Source organism: Cynocephalus volans, chromosome 6 (genome assembly GCF_027409185.1).
Source record: "Cynocephalus volans isolate mCynVol1 chromosome 6, mCynVol1.pri, whole genome shotgun sequence".
NCBI classification, from domain to species: domain Eukaryota; kingdom Metazoa; phylum Chordata; class Mammalia; order Dermoptera; family Cynocephalidae; genus Cynocephalus; species Cynocephalus volans.
The window spans coordinates 108,482,609-108,503,293 of NC_084465.1; the positions used below are offsets into that span (position 1 = coordinate 108,482,609).

The 20,685-nt window shown below is 40.1% G+C and overlaps 1 protein-coding gene across 2 annotated transcripts in view; it reads right to left on the minus strand.

Annotated features, from left to right (window-relative positions):
• The window catches only part of SNX29 (sorting nexin 29), a 573,196-nt gene that overhangs the window by 528,811 nt on the left and 23,700 nt on the right, over positions 1-20,685 (minus strand). The window contains exons 2-3 of one of the 2 annotated variants that reach the window (XM_063099601.1): positions 19,756-19,817; positions 17,530-17,582 (exon numbers count right to left, since the gene is read on the minus strand). The exons of the other annotated variant lie outside the window; for it this stretch is intronic. Of the exons in view, the coding sequence (XP_062955671.1) occupies positions 17,530-17,582; positions 19,756-19,817 (115 nt within the window). The remainder of the gene's footprint in view (positions 1-17,529; positions 17,583-19,755; positions 19,818-20,685) is intronic. 2 annotated transcript variants of the gene reach the window in all.

Genomic DNA, 20,685 nt, shown 5'->3' on the forward strand with positions numbered 1-20,685 from the left:
ATTGTGCAGAACCAAATACACACACACACACACAAAAAAAAAAAAAACTAGGGAAATCTGAAATACTATCCTAGAGTTTTACAAGATGTTACCATAGGAGAAACTGGGTAAAGGGTAAACAGGACCTCTCTGTATTATTTCTTACAGCTGCATGTGAATCTACAATTATTTCAAAATTAGAAATTTGAATAAATTAAAACATAAATATAAAAGCACTAGTAGGCAAAGATATATGTATACACAAATAAGTTTATTGCAGCACTGTTTACAATAGGAAAAACAACAACAAAACTAGACAAGACTGGCCTGGCTGGTTAGCTCAGTTGGTTAGAGCACAGTGTTGTAACACCAGGTCAAGGGTTCAGATTCCTGTGCCAGCCAGCTGCCCAAAAAAAAAAAAAAAAATTGGCACCGGTTTTTCTTTCCTAATTTCATCCTTAATAAAGATGCCACTGATGGTAAGCTACACTATTATGTTATCTGCTGACCTGGAACAATGCCCATAATGTATGGCCAGGTTTATTAAAAAACAAAAAAGCAAGCTATAGAAAAATTAATATACATGGTGTGATTCACATTTGAAGGAGGATAAGAAAGAGGAAGAGAAGTAGGGCTTGATGAGAATTTCCTCTCAGTTAGTGTACCCTTTACCATCATTTGGGTGGACTTACCCACAGAGCAAGGATAATGAGGGCTGAGGGCTGGACCACCCACCCGCTCTTGGCATGACAGCACCAGCACGCAGTGGCCCCCCACACTCCTTGTATCAGGGGTCCCAGGACCACAGAGGCAAATCAGCACAGGGCTCTCAATTAGGTTGATGTACTCTCGTCTAGAGCATCCCATGTCTGCGCTAAGTAAATGGAATAAAAGTAAATCACAGCCCAGAGATAAAGGGCCAAAAAGATCTACGAGGAAGATAGCAACTAAAATCTAGAAGAAACTAAAATTGGATCCATGTCTTATCCCACAGACCATAAAAACATAAACTCCAGAGGGATTAAAGACTTAACAGTAAACAATAAAAATCTTACAAGAAAATCAAAAAGACCACATGCATAATCTAACATTGGGGAAGATCATAAAAAAACCAGAAACTGGTAGGTAAATAGGTATATGGTAAGTAAAAGGACATGTGAAATGCTGACCAGATAGCTCATTTGGAGAGCATGGTGCTGGTAACTCCAAGGTCACAGGTTAGGATCCCCATACAGGCCAATCATGAAAAAAAGACATTTGACTATGTAAAAATTTTTAAATATGGTATTATAATAAATACTATTATCTGTGCTTACAAAGATAATAGACAAACGGATTTGAAAAAAATATTTGAAATGCAAAGAACCCATGAAAGATTAATTACTATAATAAACAAAGAGCTCTCCCAAATCAACAAGGGGACAAATAATCCAATAAGAAAATGGGCAAATAATATGAAGAAGCTTTGCACAAAAGAGAAAAGCCAAATAGCAAACATCTATATTTTTTTTCCCAAAGATAGTGAAATTCACTGGCAATCAAGGAAATGCAAATTAAAGTGACAGTGAGCCACCACTTTTCACACATCAGACAGACAAAACTTCAAAACAACACTCAGACTGTTGTTAGCACGAAAGAAGAGAAAAGGGTATTCTCATGTTCTGCTGGTAGAAATGTTTAGAAAGCTAGAAGCTGTTCTCTTTGACCAAGCAACCCAACTCCTAAAAATCTATACCAAAGAAATAAAATCCTCAGTATATAAGATGCTCAAGTATGTCTATTGCTTCATTGCCCAAAGTAGTAAAAATTGGAAACAAAGTCAGAACTCCTTCGTAGACAATTGTTTGTACATCTGCATCATGCAATATAATGCAGCCTTTAGAAAAGAATTATTAGAACAATAATTTGGAAAGGTTTTGATAAGGGTATGCCAGGAGAAAAAATAAAGATGCAGAACATTAGGTGTGGAATCTATTTTTGCAAAACAATAGCAATAAAAAGTATATATGAGAGTACTTCAAAAAGTTCACGGTAAGATTCATATTTATCTTTTAATTCTATTTTTCCATGAACTTCTTGAAGTTCCCTCATAAATATCTGTATATTTATATTTTTATATGAGACATGGAAAAAAAACAGAACAAATGCTTCTTGGTCATTCACATAAGTCATGCAGAGACAGAAGACATGGGAAAGAAAGAAGGTGCCCTCCACATCCCACCCCCCCCAAAAAAAACAGTTGACAAAGAACCAAAAAAAACGCAAGTGTGGCAACAGTGAAAACTCACAAGAGAGTAGTTTTCAAGATACCACAAATGTGCAGGTTTGAGGCTACCAGACAGGTATTTAAAAAGAATCAAATTAATCTTCTAGAGGAATAGAAAGTTGAAAAATAATCTATTTTTAAATGGGTTAAATCCTAATTTCTGACAATTTTCCAAAGTCACTAATATAAACAAAATAACAATCTTCCCTGGGGTTGAGAGACCTCTAGCTTTTGGCCTAGATGCAAACATTTCTTGGGATTCTCTTGGTGGACGAGAACTTCAAAATCAGAAAGCACGAGCTGGTAGCTGAGAAGGAATCAGCTGAAGGATATGGTAAATCAAAACAGAAAAGAGAATGGATAAGAACAAGAGCTCCTATGACTATGTGGCTTTGCTTTTTTTTTTTTTTTTTTTTTTCATTGTGGTTGATTTTTGTGGCCCCTTACCAAAAACCTGCCTCCCTCCTCCCTCTCCTCCCTTCCCCCCAACAATGTCCTTTCTGTTTGCTTGTCATATCAACTTCAAATAATTGTAGTTGTTATATCTTCTCCCCACTCCCCCGGTTTTTTTTTTTTTTTTTGTGTGTGTGTGTGTGTGTGTGTGTGTGTGTGTGTATTTATATATTGATTTTTAGCTCCCACCAGTAAGTGAGAACATGTGGTACTTCTCTTTCTGTGCCTGACTTGTTTCACTTAATATAATTCTCTCAAGGTCCATCCATGTTGTTGCAAATGGCAGTATTTCATTCGTTTTTATAGCTGAGTAGTATTCCATTGTGTAGATATACCACATTTTCCGTATCCACTCATCTGATGATGGACATTTGGGCTGGTTCCAACTCTTGGCTATTGTAAACAGTGCTGCAATGAACATTGGGGAACAGGTATACCTTCGACTTGATGATTTCCATTCCTCTGGGTATATTCCCAGCAGTGGGATAGCTGGATCATATGGTAGATCTATCCGCAATTGTTTGAGGAACCTCCATACCATTTTCCATAGAGGCTGCACCATTTTGCAGTCCCACCAACAGTGTATGAGAGTTCCTTTTTCTCCACAACCTCGCCAGCATTTATCGTTCAGAGTCTTTTGGATTTTAGCCATCCAAACTGGGGTTAGGTGGTATCTCAGTGTGCTTTTGATTTAGATTTCCCAGATGCTGAGTGATGTTGAGTACTTTTTCATATGTCTGTTGGCCATTTGTATATCTTCCTTAGAGAAATGCCTACTTAGCTCTTTTGCCCATTTTTTAATTGGGTTGCTTGTTTTTTTCTTTTTTCTTTTTTTTTTTTCTTCTAAACTTTATTTTGTCGATATACATTATGGCTGATTATTGTTGCCCATCACCAAAACCTCCCTCCCTCCTCCCTCCCCCCCTCCCCCCACCGATGTCCCCTCTGTTTGCTTGTCATGTCAACTTCAAGTAATTCTGGTTGTTATATCTTCTTCCCACCCCCCCGTTTTTAGGGGGGGGTTTTGTGTGTGTGTGTGTGTGCGTGTGTGTGTGAATTTATATATTAATTTTTAGCTCCCACCAATAAGTGAGAACATGTGGTACTTCTCTTTCTGTGCCTGACTTGTTTCACTTAATATAATTCTCTCAAGGTCCATCCATGTTGTTGCAAATGGCAGTATTTCATTCGTTTTTATAGCTGAGTAGTATTCCATTGTGTAGATGTACCACATTTTCCATATCCACTCATCTGATGATGGACATTTGGGCTGGTTCCAACTCTTGGCTATTGTAAAGAGTGCTGCGATGAACATTCGGGAACAGGTATACCTTCGACTTGATGATTTCCATTCCTCTGGGTATATTCCCAACAGTGGGATAGCTGGGTCATATGGTAGATCTATCTGCAATTGTTTGAGGAATCTCCATACCATTTTCCATAGAGGCTGCACCATTTTGCAGTCCCACCAACAATGTATGAGAGTTCCTTTTTCTCCGCAACCTCGCCAGCATTTATCTTTCAGAGTCTTTTGGATTTTAGCCATCTGAACTGGGGTTAGATGGTATCTCAATGTGGTTTTGATTTGCATTTCCCGGATGCTGAGCGATGTTGAGCATTTTTTTCATATGTCTGTTGGCCATTTGTATATCTTCCTTAGAGAAATGCCTACTTAGCTCTTTTGCCCATTTTTAAATTTCACTATGTTGATTCTTCCAATCCAAGAGCATGGGACATCTTTCCATCTTCTTGTATCCTCTCTAATTTCTCTCAGCAGTGATTTGTAGTTCTCATTATAGAGATTTTTCACATCCTTGGTTAACTCAGTTCCTAAGGTTTTTACTTTTTTGGTGGCTATTGTAAATGGGCAGGCTTTCTTGATTTCTCGTTCTGCATGTTCACTATTGGAGAAAAGAAATGCTACTGATTTTTGTGTGTTGATTTTGTATCCTGCTACTGTACTGAAATCATTTATCAATTCCAAGAGTTTTTTTGTAGAGGTTTTAGGCTGTTTGATATATAGGATCATGTCATCTTCAAACAGGGACAGTTTGACTTCATCTTTTCCAATCTGGATGCCCTTTATTTCCTTCCCTTCTCTGATTGCTCTGGCTAGTACTTCCAACACTATGTTGAATAGGAGTGGTGAGAGTGGGCATCCTTGTCTAGTTCCTGTTCTTAAAGGAAAAGCTTTCAGCTTTTCCCCATTCAGGATGATATTGGCAGTGGGTTTCGCATATATGGCTTTAATTATGTTGAGATACTTTCCCTCTATACCTAACTTATAGAGGGTCTTTGTCATGAATGAGTGCTGAATTTTATCAAATGCTTTTTCAGCATCTATAGAAATGATCATATGGTCCTTGTGTTTGAGTTTATTAATATGGTGTATCACATTTATTGATTTGCGTATGTTGAACCAACCTTGCATCCTTGGGATGAATCCCACTTGATTGTGGTGAATAATTTTATGTATGTGTTGCTGTATTCTGTTTGCTAGTATTTTAGTGAGGATTTTTGCATCTATATTCATCAAGGATATTGGCCTGTAGTTTTCTTTTTTGGTTATATCTTTACCTGGTTTTGGTATCAGGATGATGTTTGCTTCATAGAATCAGTTTAGGAGATTTGCGTCTGTTTCAATCTTTTGGAATAGTTTGTAAAGAATCGGTATCAATTCCTCTTTGAATGTTTGGTAAAATTCTGCTGTGAATCCATCCGGTTCTGGGCTTTTCTTTTTTGGGAGCCTTCTGATAACAGCTTCAATCTCCTTTATTGTTATTGGTCTGTTCAAATTTTCTACGTCTTCATGGCTCAGTTTTGGGAGCTTGTGTGTGTCCAGAAATTTATTCATTTCCTCCAGATTTTAAAATTTGTTGGCGTATAGTTGTTTATAGTAGTCTTGAATGATTCCTTATATTTCAGATGAATCAGTTGTAATATCACCTTTTTCATTTCTAATTTTTCTTATTTGAATCTTCTCTCTTCTTTTTTTTTGTTAGCCATGATAATGGTTTGTCAATTTTATTTATCTTTTCAAAAAACCAACTTTTTGATTCATTGATATTTTGTATTGTTTTTTGGGTTTCAATTTCATTCAGTTCTGCTCTGATCTTAATGATTTCTTTCCGTCTGCTAACTTTAGGTTTGGATTGTTCTTGTTTTTCTAGTTCTTTAAAGTGAAGTGTTAGGTTGTTCACTTGCCATCTTTCCATTCTTCTGAGATGAGCATTTAATGCAATAAATTTCCCCCTTAGTACTGCTTTTGCAGTATCCCACAGGTTTTGGTATGATGTATCATTATTTTCATTAGTTTCAATAAATTTTTTGATTTCCTGCTTGATTTCTTCTTGGACCCATATGTCATTAAGTAGAATGCTGTTTAATTTCCATGTGTTTGTATAGTTTCCAGAGTTTCGTTTGTTATTAATTTCTAGTTTTAATCCATTGTGGTCTGAGAAAATACATGGGATAATTCCGATTTTTTTGAATTTATTGAGACTTGATTTGTGACCTAATATGTGATCTATCCTGGAGAATGATCCATGTGCTGATGAGAAGAATGAATATTCTGAGGTTGTTGGATGGAATGTTCTGTAGATATCTGCCAATTCCAATTGGTCTAGAATATTGTTTAGATCTTGTGTTTCTCTACTGATTCTTTGCCTAGATGATCTGTCTAATATTGACAGTGGGGTGTTCAGGTCCCCTGCTATTATGGTGTTAGTGTCTATTTCCTTCTTTAGGTGTAATACAATTTGTTTTATAAATCTGGCTGCTCCAACATTGGGTGCGTACATATTTATGATTGTTATGTCTTCTTGATGGATCAGTCTTTTTATCATTAAGTAGTGTCCCTCATTGTCTCTTTTTATGGTTTTTAGTTTAAAATCTATTTTGTCCGATATAAAAATAGCTACTCCAGCTCGTTTTTCTTTTCTGTTTGCATGGTAAATCTTTTTCCATCCTTTCACTCTTAGTCTATGTGAATCTTTATGGGTGAGGTGGGTCTCTTGTAGGCAGCATATAGTTGGGTCCTCCTTTTTGATCCAGTCAGCCAGTCTGTGTCTTTTGATTGGGGAATTTAAGCCTTTTACATTAAGAGTTGTTATTGAAAGGTGTTGATCTATTCCTAGCATTTTATTGGTTGGTTGGTTGTCTTAGGTGTCTTTTGTTCCTTGCTTTCTGATTTACTGTTTGGTTTCTGTTTTTGTTGGTTCCTTAGGTTGTACATAGCCTTTTTGTTTGTTTGTTTTTTCTTCATGAATGCCATTTTTATTATACTAGTGGGTTTAGATTTTTCTTGGGTTTTTATGTCAGTGGTAGTTATTTTTCAGGAACCAAACCCAGTACTCCTTTGAGGATTTCTTGTAAGGGTGGTCATGTGGTAGTGAACTCCTGCAGTTTTTGTTTGTCTGAGAAATATACTATTTGCCCTTCATTTCGGAAGGATAGCCTTGCAGGGCAGAGTATTCTTGGCTGGCAATCTTTGTCTTTTAGTATTTTGAATATATCATCCCATTCCTTTCTGGCTTTTAGGGTTTGTGATGAAAAGTCTGATGTTAGCCTGATTGGGGCTCCCTTATAGGTGATTTGACGCTTCTCTTTCAGCTTTTAAGATTCTCTCTTTGTCTCTGAGTTTTGTCAATTTGACTATAACATGTTTTGGAGAAGGCCTTTTTGGGTTGAATATGTTTGGAGATCGTTGAGCTTCCTGGATCTGAAGATCTGTGATTTTTCCTATACCTGGGAAGTTTTCTGCCACTATTTTGTTGAATATGTTTTCAATGCAATGTCCATTTTCCTCCCCTTCTGGGATACTCATGATTCGGATATTTGAGCACTTAAGGTTGTCTGATATCTCTCTCTCAGATTTTCTTCAAGGTCTTTGATTCTTTTTTCTTTTTGTCTTTTTTGTCTGCTTGTGTTATTTCAAACAGCCCATCTTCAAGTTCAGAGGTTCTCTCTTCAACTTCCACAAGCCTGCTTGTTTAACTCTCTATTGTGTTTTTTATTTCGCTGAATAATTTCTTCAGTTTGGCAAATTCTGCTACATTTTTTTTCAGGACATTGATTTCCTTGTACATTTCCTCTTTCAGGTCCTGTATACTTTTCCTCGTTTGCTCATGATGTCTAGCTGAGTTTTCTTATATCTCATTCAGTTTCCTTAGAATTATCACTCGAAATTCCTTGTCAGTCATTTCAAGGGCTTCTTGTTCTATAGGATCTAGAGATTGAGATTTGTTAACTTTTGGTGGTGTACTTTCTTGATTTTTTGTATTTCTGGTATCTTTTTTTTGATGTTTATTCATTGTGGCAGGGGGTTTCACAGTCCACCAGTTTGAAACTATTGACTAAGATCTTGCTGTGGTTGCCAATTTGGTATGGCTACCTCCATGACTCAGGTGGCCTCTAGTGCCTTGTGTGTGTGGTTGCCTCGGGTCTTGGGCCTCTCCGGGGGGCCACCTCTCTGGTCAGCTTGGACTCTGCTGGGCTGCTGGATCACGGGGCGGTACCGCAGGGTGTGTGGTCTCTGCTGAGCTTACACTTCCCGTGCAGGACTTCTCCCTGTTCCGTGCACTCTGGCCCGGGCTGCTGGATCACGCAGTGGCGGCCCCACAGGGTGTGTGGTTTCTGTCGAGTCTCCGCCTCCCTAGCCGGACGTCTCCCCACTCTGTGCGCACTAGGCTGGGCTGCTGGATCTTGCAGTGGTGGCCCGGAAGGGTGTGTGTTTTAGTTTCTGAGGCTGGGAAGTCCAAAGTCCATTTGGAGGTGGTGACAGTGACCCAGGGATCTCACATTGCAAGATGGTGGAAGCAGAGAGAGCAGAGAGCATGTGGCTTTGCTCTTTTGTGCAAAGCTTCTTCATATTATAGCCAGAGCATTATCTCACCCCCCCATCTGGTCACTCACTCAAATCAAGGCTCAGCTCTTCTCGATCCTTCCATCTCTTCACACTTCCACCTTCACTCAGCCGTCCTTCCCCTGCATGGAGCCACCTCCTCACTGCTCTCCCAGGCTCCATCTCATCCTGCCCACCTATCATGCATCCTGAGGAGAGGCTGTCCTCCTGAAATGCAAATCTGTCATTATCTTTCCTTCCTTCTTACCTACTGGTACACTATGCTATGGGTACACGGTACCTGATATGGTTTTAGGGGAACACAGATGAACATTTTTATGTTAATCATCTTAATGTATCAAGGAAAAAATATAACCAGCCTATCAATCTTCAATTTCGCTGATGGCATTACTTATGACAAGAACAGAGTAGATAGTGCAGTGGAATCCTACCTCAAGCCACCCTCTGGCTCAGATGGTACACAGAAATGGCAAAACTTGTGCAAATGGTACACAAATGGCCAAAGTTTAAGAAATAACATCCTAATGAATAGAGTTCAAATACTTCCCCACGACAGCAGAGAAGGATCTACTAACATTCCAGCCACGTCTCCCATCACATACAACATTCTCATCCATGTGTCCCGTCATTTTCTCCAATATCCCTGAGCCTTCCAGTTTGTTATTCCCTCTGAATGGAATTCCCATCCTGCCCATTTTACCAGTAATGACCCTGTATCACCTCTACAATATCTAATTACCACTACAGGTAACCATGATTGTCCACAATTCACACGTCCATCTCCCAGGCTCAATTTTGAGTTCCCTGAGGACAGTGACCATCTCATCCAGTTTGTATCCCCAATGCCAACATAGCATTCTATAAATAAATACCTGTTGAATGGAGGAATTAATGAGCACCCATTCTAGCCTTTAATTTTCAGCAATTACTCAGAAATGCAGGTACATCTAGTCACGAAAAGAAAATGTATTGAGTTTATTAAGTGCTTACTAGGTATACCAAGCAAACATTATTACAGTTAATCCTCACTATATTCCTAGGAAGTGGGTACCATCTGATTTTCCAGATGGAGCAAGAGAGGCTTTGAGAAGTTAAGTAAATCCGAAGTTACACAGCTAGTAATCGGTGATTTGTGGCTGGGGTAAGCATGAAGGTATGTCTGATACCACAGCTCCTACTTCATGGTCACTGGCTCTCTCCACCACCAGGATGATGATGATGGTGACAGTGCTTACATATTATTTACTATGGGCCAGGCACTGCTCTCAACAACTGTTAGTATAAACAAGATAAATATTCACTAAAATTCAGATATGGAAATGTGCTTAGATTTGTTAAATGTCCATTTTCTAAAAATAATCTTTTTCCAATAAGAAAGCAACTCATTAGATCAATACAGTAAAATAAAAGAGTATTCAATGTGGAACTGTCTACTTCAGAGCCTCTAAGTGGAGATAAAGTACTCAGGGTAGGGAAGATAGAGAATCCAATTAACAAACCCCAGGATTTTGTGCCAGGTTGACAAGAATTATAAACTCCAGTCAATACCTCAAAATAATACCGGGCTAGTAAGAAACTTGTGACACACTAAAGATAAAAATCACATGGTGAGAATTCAGAGACATTTAAAAGAGGAAATATGCCTGAAAAAGCCACTCAATTTCATAAATGTCCAGCGGAATACATGTGACAAGTTTTCAACCACGATAAGAATAACACTAAAGAACAGCAAAGAGCAGTTGATTTTGTTTTTTAGCTTCCTGAAAAGCTCAAAATTATTTCTACTTCTTCAACAGGTAAAGGAAAAAAAATCACCAAAACAAATCACTCTTCCCTGGCATGCTGTGAAAGAAGAAACACTCCCCTCTGATGTCTTTTGACGTGGTCCCCTGAAAATTCATAAAAATTTAAAATTTCTAAATCTTCTGAGACAAATACCTGAAGCCAACTCACTGCCACACATTATGGCAAACAGACCCAGTGTGCAATGAATGTCTGCCGAGTGTCAAGACACTTCACATATAATTAAACAAGAGAAATAGGTAACAATTACTGGAATCTTACTATCTGCCAGGCAATGTTCTAAGGGCTGCACATGAACCCACTCACAACAACCCAATGAAACAAACATTATCAGTACTACCCCCATTTTACAGATGAGGAAATTGAGGTACTTGTCTAAAATCACAACACAATTCAGAACTGGCATATCCAGGACTCAAACTCCAAGCTTCAAATCTCATGCTCAGTTTTCATTACTATTCATAATTCCAATGGGAAACTTCTAGATCCTGTTCTGTAATTCCACATGGGAAGAAGACGCCTCTGTGGATCAATAACCTATCTAGTCTTTGAGGTAACTTCCAAGGCCTGCTGAGTTCGTGGGTCATTATTTCTAGAAGGCAAAATATTCAAAAGCCATCTTAAAGCTCCTCCATGAGCCAGTCGAACTGACAGAACATGGAATAGTTTTAACAAAGCATAAGAACGAGTCTGTTCTTTGGGGAAAACAGAGCTGCAGAACAATGCTGACAGCGAGCAGAAGAATAAATTACGGACCCTGTGACTGCTGCCACTTCCTCTTGCAGAGGCTTCTAACGACAAGATCTGAAGGGAAAAACGAGTCCTGCTTGTCATCTCCCTTAACGTAAATGTTATTTTATGCTTCACGTGAGGACTGCCACATCTCACTGGGTCAATCTTACAAGATCAAACGAATCTATCTCTGTCTCTGTCTCTTTCTCTCTCTCTCTCTCTCTCTCTCTCACACACACACACACACACATACACACACGCTCCCACACACTTTGGATTTTTTATTTTAGCAGAATAGCACAGTGCATCAGGTAGGCCCCCAAATGCAACCACAGTCCTGCTACTACTCTCTTCCCCAAATGTCAGTCTTCTACCACCACCTGGGGAACTATTGTCACATCTGACCACATACACTATTATTTACTTATCTGTCTTGAATTTCACTCACTTGTTCGCTTAAACATGCCTGTTTTAAAAAGGAAAAACTCTATCGCTATTATATTAGTCTGTTTCTGTTGTTTATAACAAAAACCTGGATCTCAGTAATTCATTTAAAAAAATGAAATTTATTGCTCACAGTTTCAGAGGCTAGGAAGTCCACAGTGCAGGGAACACATCTGGCGAGGGTCTTGGTGGTGGCAACAGTGACCCAGGAGTCTTACGTGGCAGAAAATGGCAGAGCAGAGAGAGAGACACTCTCATGCACTCTCCTTTTAAAGCCCTCAGAACCACACCCCTGACCACCATTTTTAATCCATTCACTATGGCATGGCCCTCCGAATCTAATCACCTCTTCAAGGCTCCACCTTGCAATCACCATAATAGGATTTCCCACCCTCTTAACAGTCACAGTGGGGATTAAGTTTTAGGGGGACATTCAACCCAAGGCAGCTATTGTAAATGGAAAACTAGCATCATGTAACATAAACCAAGTAGCCCTAAAAGTAAATGTAATTAAAATAAAGTTCCAACTCTACCATGGCCAGAGGAAGTCTCTGAGCCTGAAACCTGTATACTCTCTGCTTGAAAAAGGGGAAGAAGCATTAGATATATTATTTTGAACTATTTTGAACAAGTTGTTATTTTTGTATATCCAAAATGATCAAATATTTACAACTTCATTTAGTTCAGCTTAATACCAAGCCAAGTCTCTCTTCCAATATCACTGAAACTGGAAAATAATTGAAAGGACAATAACTTAATCATTAGCCAATTGAAAGGAATTTAATACCACATGTCTAACACCTAAAATGATGTTAAATACTTTCAGTGATACAAATCTCTCATTTTGGGAAATTATATGCTAGAAAAACAAGAAATGTGTTGTTAGAGAATGAGGACCACACACTGGGCTCCAATTCCCATTCTACCACCTACAAGCCATGAGACCCACTGACCCTAAGTCTGTGCCCCCAGCACAAACACTTAGAAGATGACAACAAATAAATGCTGCACAAATAACCAGCCCCCAAACTTTTATGCCTGCAAAAGTAAGGAAACTGCCCCCTCTTGCTTGCCTACACCTCAGGGTGGTTGCAAGGACCAAATGAGCCATGAGCATTTTCAAACTGCTCAGTGCTGTCACAAGAGAGAGATTATCACCACAACATGGTGGCCACAGCAAAGAGTTGTTGGGCATTTTGGCCACCCTGTATTGATTCTGCCTTTATAAGGACACCCAGATTTTGTTTTGAAGGTTTATTTCTTTCTCACTGGCTACAGTGTTGGTGGGATGGTGAACTCAGGTAGACATCTTTTCACTACAGAGCCAACAGAGTCCCAGAAAACTCTTTCAACCAAATCCTTTTGCTGGTGGCCAAGAGGTGGCCAAGTGACCTGAGATTGGCCAAGGAGATTCTTTCTCCATGAAATGTCAATCTTGAGCAGAATGAAAGTCAGAAAACAGCTGGTGTTTACTCCATCAGTGGGGCCTTATATGGACCATGATTCCTGCTAGGAGAACATTTCTCGAGCTTCTGCTTCTGGCTTAGGAGTCTTCCAAAGCTGTCCTAACTCCTTCCTGTTTCCAAACCTGGCCTGCCACCAATTCTCAGAGTTCACAGTATCCTCAGCTGGAGTAGATTTCTGTTACCTGTTACCAAACAGCCCTGGCAGACAAACCAGTGTACCATCCTTTCAAAGGTTCCTACTCATGGTCATCCCAAGAACTGTGCCCAGAGTTACATGGAAAGAAATCCTCCAACTTCAATTGCTCCTCTGAGAGCAAAAGCAAACATCTATGAGGTTCACAAATTCACACCTGCCCTTCCACTCTACTTGCAGTCTTCTACCTTCATCAATAGGCAGCGATAGACACATGTCACAAGCTGAGTGACAACATGCCCAGCCAGACTTCACTCCCTGAGGGGCAGGGACCTCCTGCTTTGGGATGAGACTATCATCCCTACGTATCTGGCACTTTCACACACGGTATCTTGCTTAATCTGCACAATTGGCAAGATAGGCCTAAGCCTCGGGCTCAGAAAGGTTAGGTGGCACTGATGGAGATGGGAAGGGTCACGATTCCAAGCTAGGCCTTGAGAGCTCATGCATTCTCATGCCAGCCTGTCCAGGGCATGTTGACAGCCCCTGGACATGGCCTTACTAGACTGTCTTCCCCAGTGGCTGGAAAGCCACCTGAGAGAGCCACCTGAAATGTTTGGGAAGCCAGCACAGAGCCAGACACTAAGGAGGCATTCAGTAACTAACCACTGAACAGATGATGAGCCGATACATATTTATTGAGCATTTACTATGTCTCAGACACTGTGGATACAAGTGTGGGCAAAACAGGCTTAATTCCAATGTCATCTAGTTGAGCGGACAGTTGTAATAAATTCAGCATACAAATGTGTGATGTTATACAGATTTATAGACTATAACAGTATAGAGCAGAGGTCAGCAAAGGACAGTCCATGGGCCAAATCTGGCCCTTTACATAAAGTTTGTGGAGCAAGAAAAACAGGTCCAGATGGCCTGGATTGTGGCGGGGGGAGAGAGTTGTGTCAGGAATCTGGAAGATTCCCTGAAAAAGTAGTGAAAAGCTTTAAAAACAAAAGACAAAGAGGCCAGGGTGGCTGGAGCAGAGGGCAAGGGAAAGAGTGTGAGGCCCCAGGCTGTGTTAAGGAAGGGTTCTTTCTTCCAAGAAAAAAGACAAGCTGCGGGGGAGCATGGATTTTCCACCAGGGAATGAGGTGAGGGAATCTACGTTCTGCAGAATTTTCCAAAAGCAGTGGAAGCAGACAAGAATGAATGTGGGGAGGTGGGGAGCCAGTCTAGAAGCTACAGCAGCTGTGCTATGAGAGGAGATGGTGGCAGGGATGGGAGACAACAGAGGAACCAGAGGGAAAGAAACAGTTTTGAGCTAAATTCCAACACAGGACCACTTGTCAGGGGAGGGAAAGATCAGGGAAGGCTCCTCTATTTTATCAGATCGCCCAACAGTTATTTTGAAATGTTTGCTGACTTTCTCTTTCTCTCTTGAGGTTAAACTTTCTCACAGAATGGGCACAGTGATGTGGCCTTTTCTACATGAATGTGGTGCCACCTTTAACCAAAAACATTTCAAAGACAAGATCAGTGGGGGTAGGGGGTTATTTTTTTTTTTTTTAAATCCAGCCTTGGGTTGGCCGGTTAGCTCAGTTGGTTAGAACATGGTGCTGATAACACCAAAGTCAAGGGTTCAGACCCTTGCATTGGCCAGCTGCCAAACAAACAAACAAACAAAAAATCCCAGCCTCAAAACCAACTTAATCACTAAATGTGATATAACAGTGAAAGGAGAGACCATGAAACCCAAGAGACTACAATCCATCTCCCAACTCCAACACTTTCTAGATGTCTAACCTAGGCTGTGTCATTTTGCCTCTCTGAGTCTCTGTTTTCTCACCAATAAAGAAAGCATAACACTGCACTCCTCCTGAGGTCATCCTCAAGCCTAGGCTTCAACATAAATAAAGGGTAGCAAAAGCTATAACAAACAGTAACTGTTATTATTAATACTAAGCAGTATACTCCTTTTAGCCATAAGCATGTTATTACTTATCAGCCATAAGCAAGTTATCAAGTTATCACAGAAGAAATTAACTTTTTAAGTTCTATAATTGAATATAATATTTTACATTAAAAAGTTATAGTAGTGAGAAAAAAAGAAAAACAAAAAAAAGTTATAGTAGTGAATTCTATTATATAAGAACATTAATCTAACATACAAGGTAGGATTGCCTCTCAGAAAATGAACAGCACAATTATGAAGAAAAATGATAAAATAAAGAAGTCATGAATACTTACACACATACACATCACACACACACACACACACACACACACAGACAAACTGACCTGGCCAGGGGTTTTAATCATCTCTGTATCCCAGGACCTGGAACAATGTTTGGAAGCTTTGGTGTCCATCAGAATCACCTTATTGAAAACACGTATTTTCAAGCAACCCGCCCCCCATCACCCAGTCAATACACACACTCCAATTTAATAGATCTAGGATGGGATATGGAATCTACATCATTAATAAGCCTCCCAGGTAATTCTGATGCAGGTGCATCTTGAATCCCAAAATGAGAAACCCTGTGCTGACCAAGGCCAGGCCCCATAGCAGGCCCTCAGCAAGAAATGAATTGATAAATCAGTCTAATGATCTAATGCCACAAACATATACTGAGAATCTAATATGTGATAGGCACAAAATGTTTGTGCAAAACACTGAGAAGTAAAAAAAAAAAAAAAAAAAAAATGGAGAAGCAGCTCTTGTGCCCTCACAGCTCACAAGCCTCGTGGTGGCACAGATACATAAACACTTAGCTACAGTACAATGTCACACACACACCAATCTGGATAACAAATCTGGTCTTTTTGAGTAGCTGGCTGGTATGGGGATCTGAACCCTTGACCTTCATGTTGTAACACTGTGCTCTAGTCAACTGAGCTAACTGGCCAGCCCTGTATAATAAATCTTTACTGAGCACCCTCTAGATGCTTCTAGGTGCTGGAGATACATCAATAAACAAGACAGCAAAACATCCCTGTCTGCATAGAGCAGACATTATAGTGACGGAAGACAGATAATAGACAAAATAAAAAAACGTAATGAATAAGTTGAACTTTCACGAGAAAGGAGAACTGTGATTACTAGAGACAGGAAAGGGAAAAAGAGAATGGGGATAGTGAGAGGTTGGTTAATGGACACAGCACAAAGAAAGGATTAAGTTTTGTAATGATGAATATGCTAATTACCCTGATTTGATCATCATACATTGTATATATATATTGATATATATAACTCTGTACCCCACAAATATGTATAATCAATACACTTAAATAAAAACAAAACACATAACCATAGCGTATTAGGTGGTGATAAGTGTTATGGAGAAAAACTAAGCAAAGCAGGAAGGGACAGGGAGGTCATTTTATATCTGCGCCAGTTTCAGATAATCCCCATAGCTCTGTTAAATGTACCTCTATGTGCGTTAAAGTTCCACCAAAGAACAAGGATACGAAAGGACACACGAGGGAATGAGTGACTTCTGTGTGTATGGAGACAGGGCAGCAACCAAGTTCCCGTCCCTTTCCTTCCCATGCAGGACTCTTCCTCCTGCCACTGCACAGGCTGCAGATTGTGAATCAGCTGACCAACTCCACAGAGCGTTTCCAGCAAGGACTGAACACCTGTGTCTCTCTCCTTTGCCAAAACATATGCATCTCCTCCCAGCCAATGTTATAAGCCTATCCAATTATGTCAGCCTTTCCTGGGTTGTGAGTGTCAATGACAATTTGGGGGACTTTTTAATCATAAAAGGAACACATACATGATCACAGTAAAAATTATGAATAAAAACCAGAAGCATAAAGATTCCCAATATTCTTACCCCCAGTGCTACCTCTGTTCACATTTTGATGGGGTTTTTTTTTTTTTTTTGCCAGAATTGTTATTTAACATCATTAGGACCACTCTGCATTCATATAATTTTGTATCTTGCTCTTTTTTTTACGACATATGCATTTTTACTACATATGTAATATTTAAATTATTACATATACACTTTTCTGTTTAAAACAAATTCTGTATAAACATCATTTTAATGGCTATATAACATTCCATCTCACTGATGCACTACCATTTATTAGCCATTTCCCAATTATTGGGTAGTTAGGTTTCTAAGTTTTCATAATTATAAATTACCTTGAACATAACTCTATACTGAAAGGTATTTCCAGTAGTTTCCTCAGAATAAATCCTACAAGGAGAATTATGAGAAACTGGAAGGGTTTTAAACAAGCAGTCACTGCTCAGATGGCCCACAGTTGACCCAATGTAACCACTGCACCTCCTGGCTGCAGAGGCAGAATACAGAGGCTAGCCATCTCTTGCCACCCTTTCGGTCTTGATGGTAAATGGTTTCAGAAGCAATATATTTACCTGCTGTCGGAATCCGAGGCAATCTCCTTTCTCCCTCCAAAGCGTATCTGGCACTGCACAGAAAAAGAAGCTGCTGAGATCAGCTGTTGGGATGGGACACTCAAAATGTCACAAAACAGCCCACACAAGGCACCAGGGTCAGGAGGGCGATACAGGGCCAGAAACTCCGGGCGCCGAGTCAGGGTGTCCCTATGCCCTGGGTATCAGCACAAGACTTGAGAAAGTGGGCACCCCAGCCTTCAAGCTGACACTTAAAGGAAGTCCTTATCTCCCACTTGTACAGAAGTGAGCTTTGTGAGAAAACAATGCTACCAGGAAAACAAAAGCACACAGCCATCTGTGAGTTATCTAGGAAGCTGCTGCTGTCTGTCAGCAGCTGCTTGTCTGTAATACGGAGCTCTTAGCAGGCGATAATAAAACTTCCACAAATCTGAGATGATGGTTCCCTTTCGACAGAGCCCCAGAGTTGTTGTGACTGGCTATAAAATTACGACAGCATAAATCAACCTTCAAACAAGTCATCTGGTTGTGGTGAACAACAATTTGCCCAAGGTGGGTAAAAACGAAAAGCAAACTACTCACTTTTTTTTAATTATCGTAAAATATAGTTAACATAAAATTTACCATTTTAACCATTTTTAAGGGTAAAATTCAATTCACAATGTTGTACAACCAACACCACTATCCACTATTCACTTTTAAAGGTATAGGATTTCTGCTATGGGAAGCAGGTTCACACAATTCCTAACCTTATGATCAAAAATACATATATACAAACTTGAAATGATGCATTTGTCAAAACTCGAAACTTGACACTTAAAGTGGTACACGAGGGTACTGCAAAAAGTTCATGGAAAGATTCATATTATCTTTCAATTCTATTTTTCCATGAACTTTTTGAAGTAACTTCATATTTATTATATGTGAATTATATTAGCAATAAATTTGATTTTTAAAAGACATATACAACCACTTTAACCCCCCAAAATAATGATAATAGCAGAAACTCTTCGCATAAGCTCCAACTTATTTCATTTAACTGCTGCATTTATAGCAGTTCAACTTGCTTCCTCAACTTCTTGTCATGTCTTCCATTTCTAAAGCAAAGAAAGAAGAAACTAATAACATGGGTCCAGATTTACTATGGACCAGTCTCTGGCTGGACCCTTTACCTACTATTACAAATGCAATTCCCTCAGCAGCCCTATGAAGATAAGTGACCCAGTTACAGAGGAGAAGAGGGAAGCTCAGAGAGGGTACATGACTTGCCCCAGCACACACAGCTGGGAAGAGACGAAGCTGGCATTTGACCCCAGCTATGTCTGAGTCCTAAGCCTGTGTCCTTTCCACCATACCAGGAGGCCTCAAGGCTTGGGAAGATTCTAAATTCTCTGGGCTCACTTCAACACTTAACACACACTCCTCTAAAGTATTTATCTCCGTATATTATAATTACATACATATCATTGTCAATCGCCCCTTCCAAAAAGCGAGCTCCTAGGATTCCCAGGTTTGGATCCTAGCTCTGCCACTTACTAAGTACGATGCCTTGAGCAAGTGATTGGATCTCTCTGAGCTTCAGTCTCTTCCTCTGTAAAATGAAACAACTGCAGAAACTATCTCAAAGGGTGGCTGTAAGGATTAAATGTAAAAGCACTTAGCAGAGAGCCTGGCACATGGTGAATGTGTGATAAACGACAACTAATAGTAGTGTGTATCTGGGGTGTGCAGGCAAGCACCACTTCCAAGCCCAGCTGGAAGCCAAGCACCAGAAACAGCATCAGCCAATCAGAGCAGAGCCCACCTGCAGTGTCTGCCCAGCTGCTGACAGGAGCAGGTGACTCTGGGTGCAGCCTCCATCCTCCTTCTTCTTGTGCTCACAGAGTCCTAGCTCCAAACCACCACCTCCACACCCTTAAGAGTTGCCCTGAAACGCAACTGCTTGGAAGTGAGACTTTGAACCCACATCAATGCCCTTCTCAAAGGCCCATCACTGAAGAATAGGGTCCTGCAGAGGGCTTTGGAAACTCAAGACACAGAAACTCCTCCATCGTATTCTGACCGCCTTCCCTGCTCTACCATTTCCTGGGGAAAACTGTTAGCTTCACTTTTCCCACATACAAAGTGGGAGTCAGTCTGTGTATATAAAAGGGAAGAAATGACTTTGACATTCATTATTTGACACTATTGTTCAACCCAAAAGTCAAAGGTGGCCTTTCCGCTTACCTGTTTTACTGCATCTAGCAGTCGCTCCAGCAGAAATTGTCTTTTGTCATTGTTCTGTGCTCCTAAAACGCAATGAGGCTTAATTAGTTGTTTGATGTTAGCCTTCTATTAAGATTTTTTGACACTATAATTCCTGGCTGTCCCCAACTAGGATCATTCCTTTGCTATTGATCTCTCCCAAAATCAATAGCAAGACTAGGTACCAATGATCTACATCATTACAGTAAAGTTTGACCATTTGCCTGTTACTGCATCATAGGAAAACAGAAAAAGTAATGGCAGTTGTCAGCTGTCCAAGCTACCACTGATGCTCCACAAGAGGCCCAATGACTTCGATCAACAGAGACACGGCTGTGGATTATGATGCACCAGACACAGAGCACAGTCCTTTCAAAGGATACTCAAATTCCAAGTTGCAGGAACAGATGCTCCACACCGCAGGCACCGAATTGCCACCAAACTGCTTCCCTCTCGGGCAACTCTATGTGAGCTGCACCAAAGAGGAACAATAGGGGATTGCCAGAGAGATGGTCAGCGATTCCTCCAAGTTAAGCCAGGGCCAGCCAGGTGATGGCACTCCCTGCATGCCAGGCACTAAACTCAGCACTCTGCATGCACCGTGTCTTTTAATCTCCACAACCACCCTACAACCCAGGATCCCATACTGTGGCTGGGGAAACCGAAGTTCAGAGAAGACAAGTAATTGTGTGTATTGACTCATTCAGGATTTATTTAACTTCCACTGTGTGCCAAGCAATGTTCTAAGTGCTGGGGACACAGGTATAAATGGTATAAAAGAGCCATCTTCTGATGGAGCTAAAATTCTATTAGGAAGAAACAAATAGTGTATAAGTAACTAATAAATAAGATGATGTTAGAGAATCATGCTAGGAAGAAAAACCAAAGAGTCATGAGATAGGGAGGAAGGAA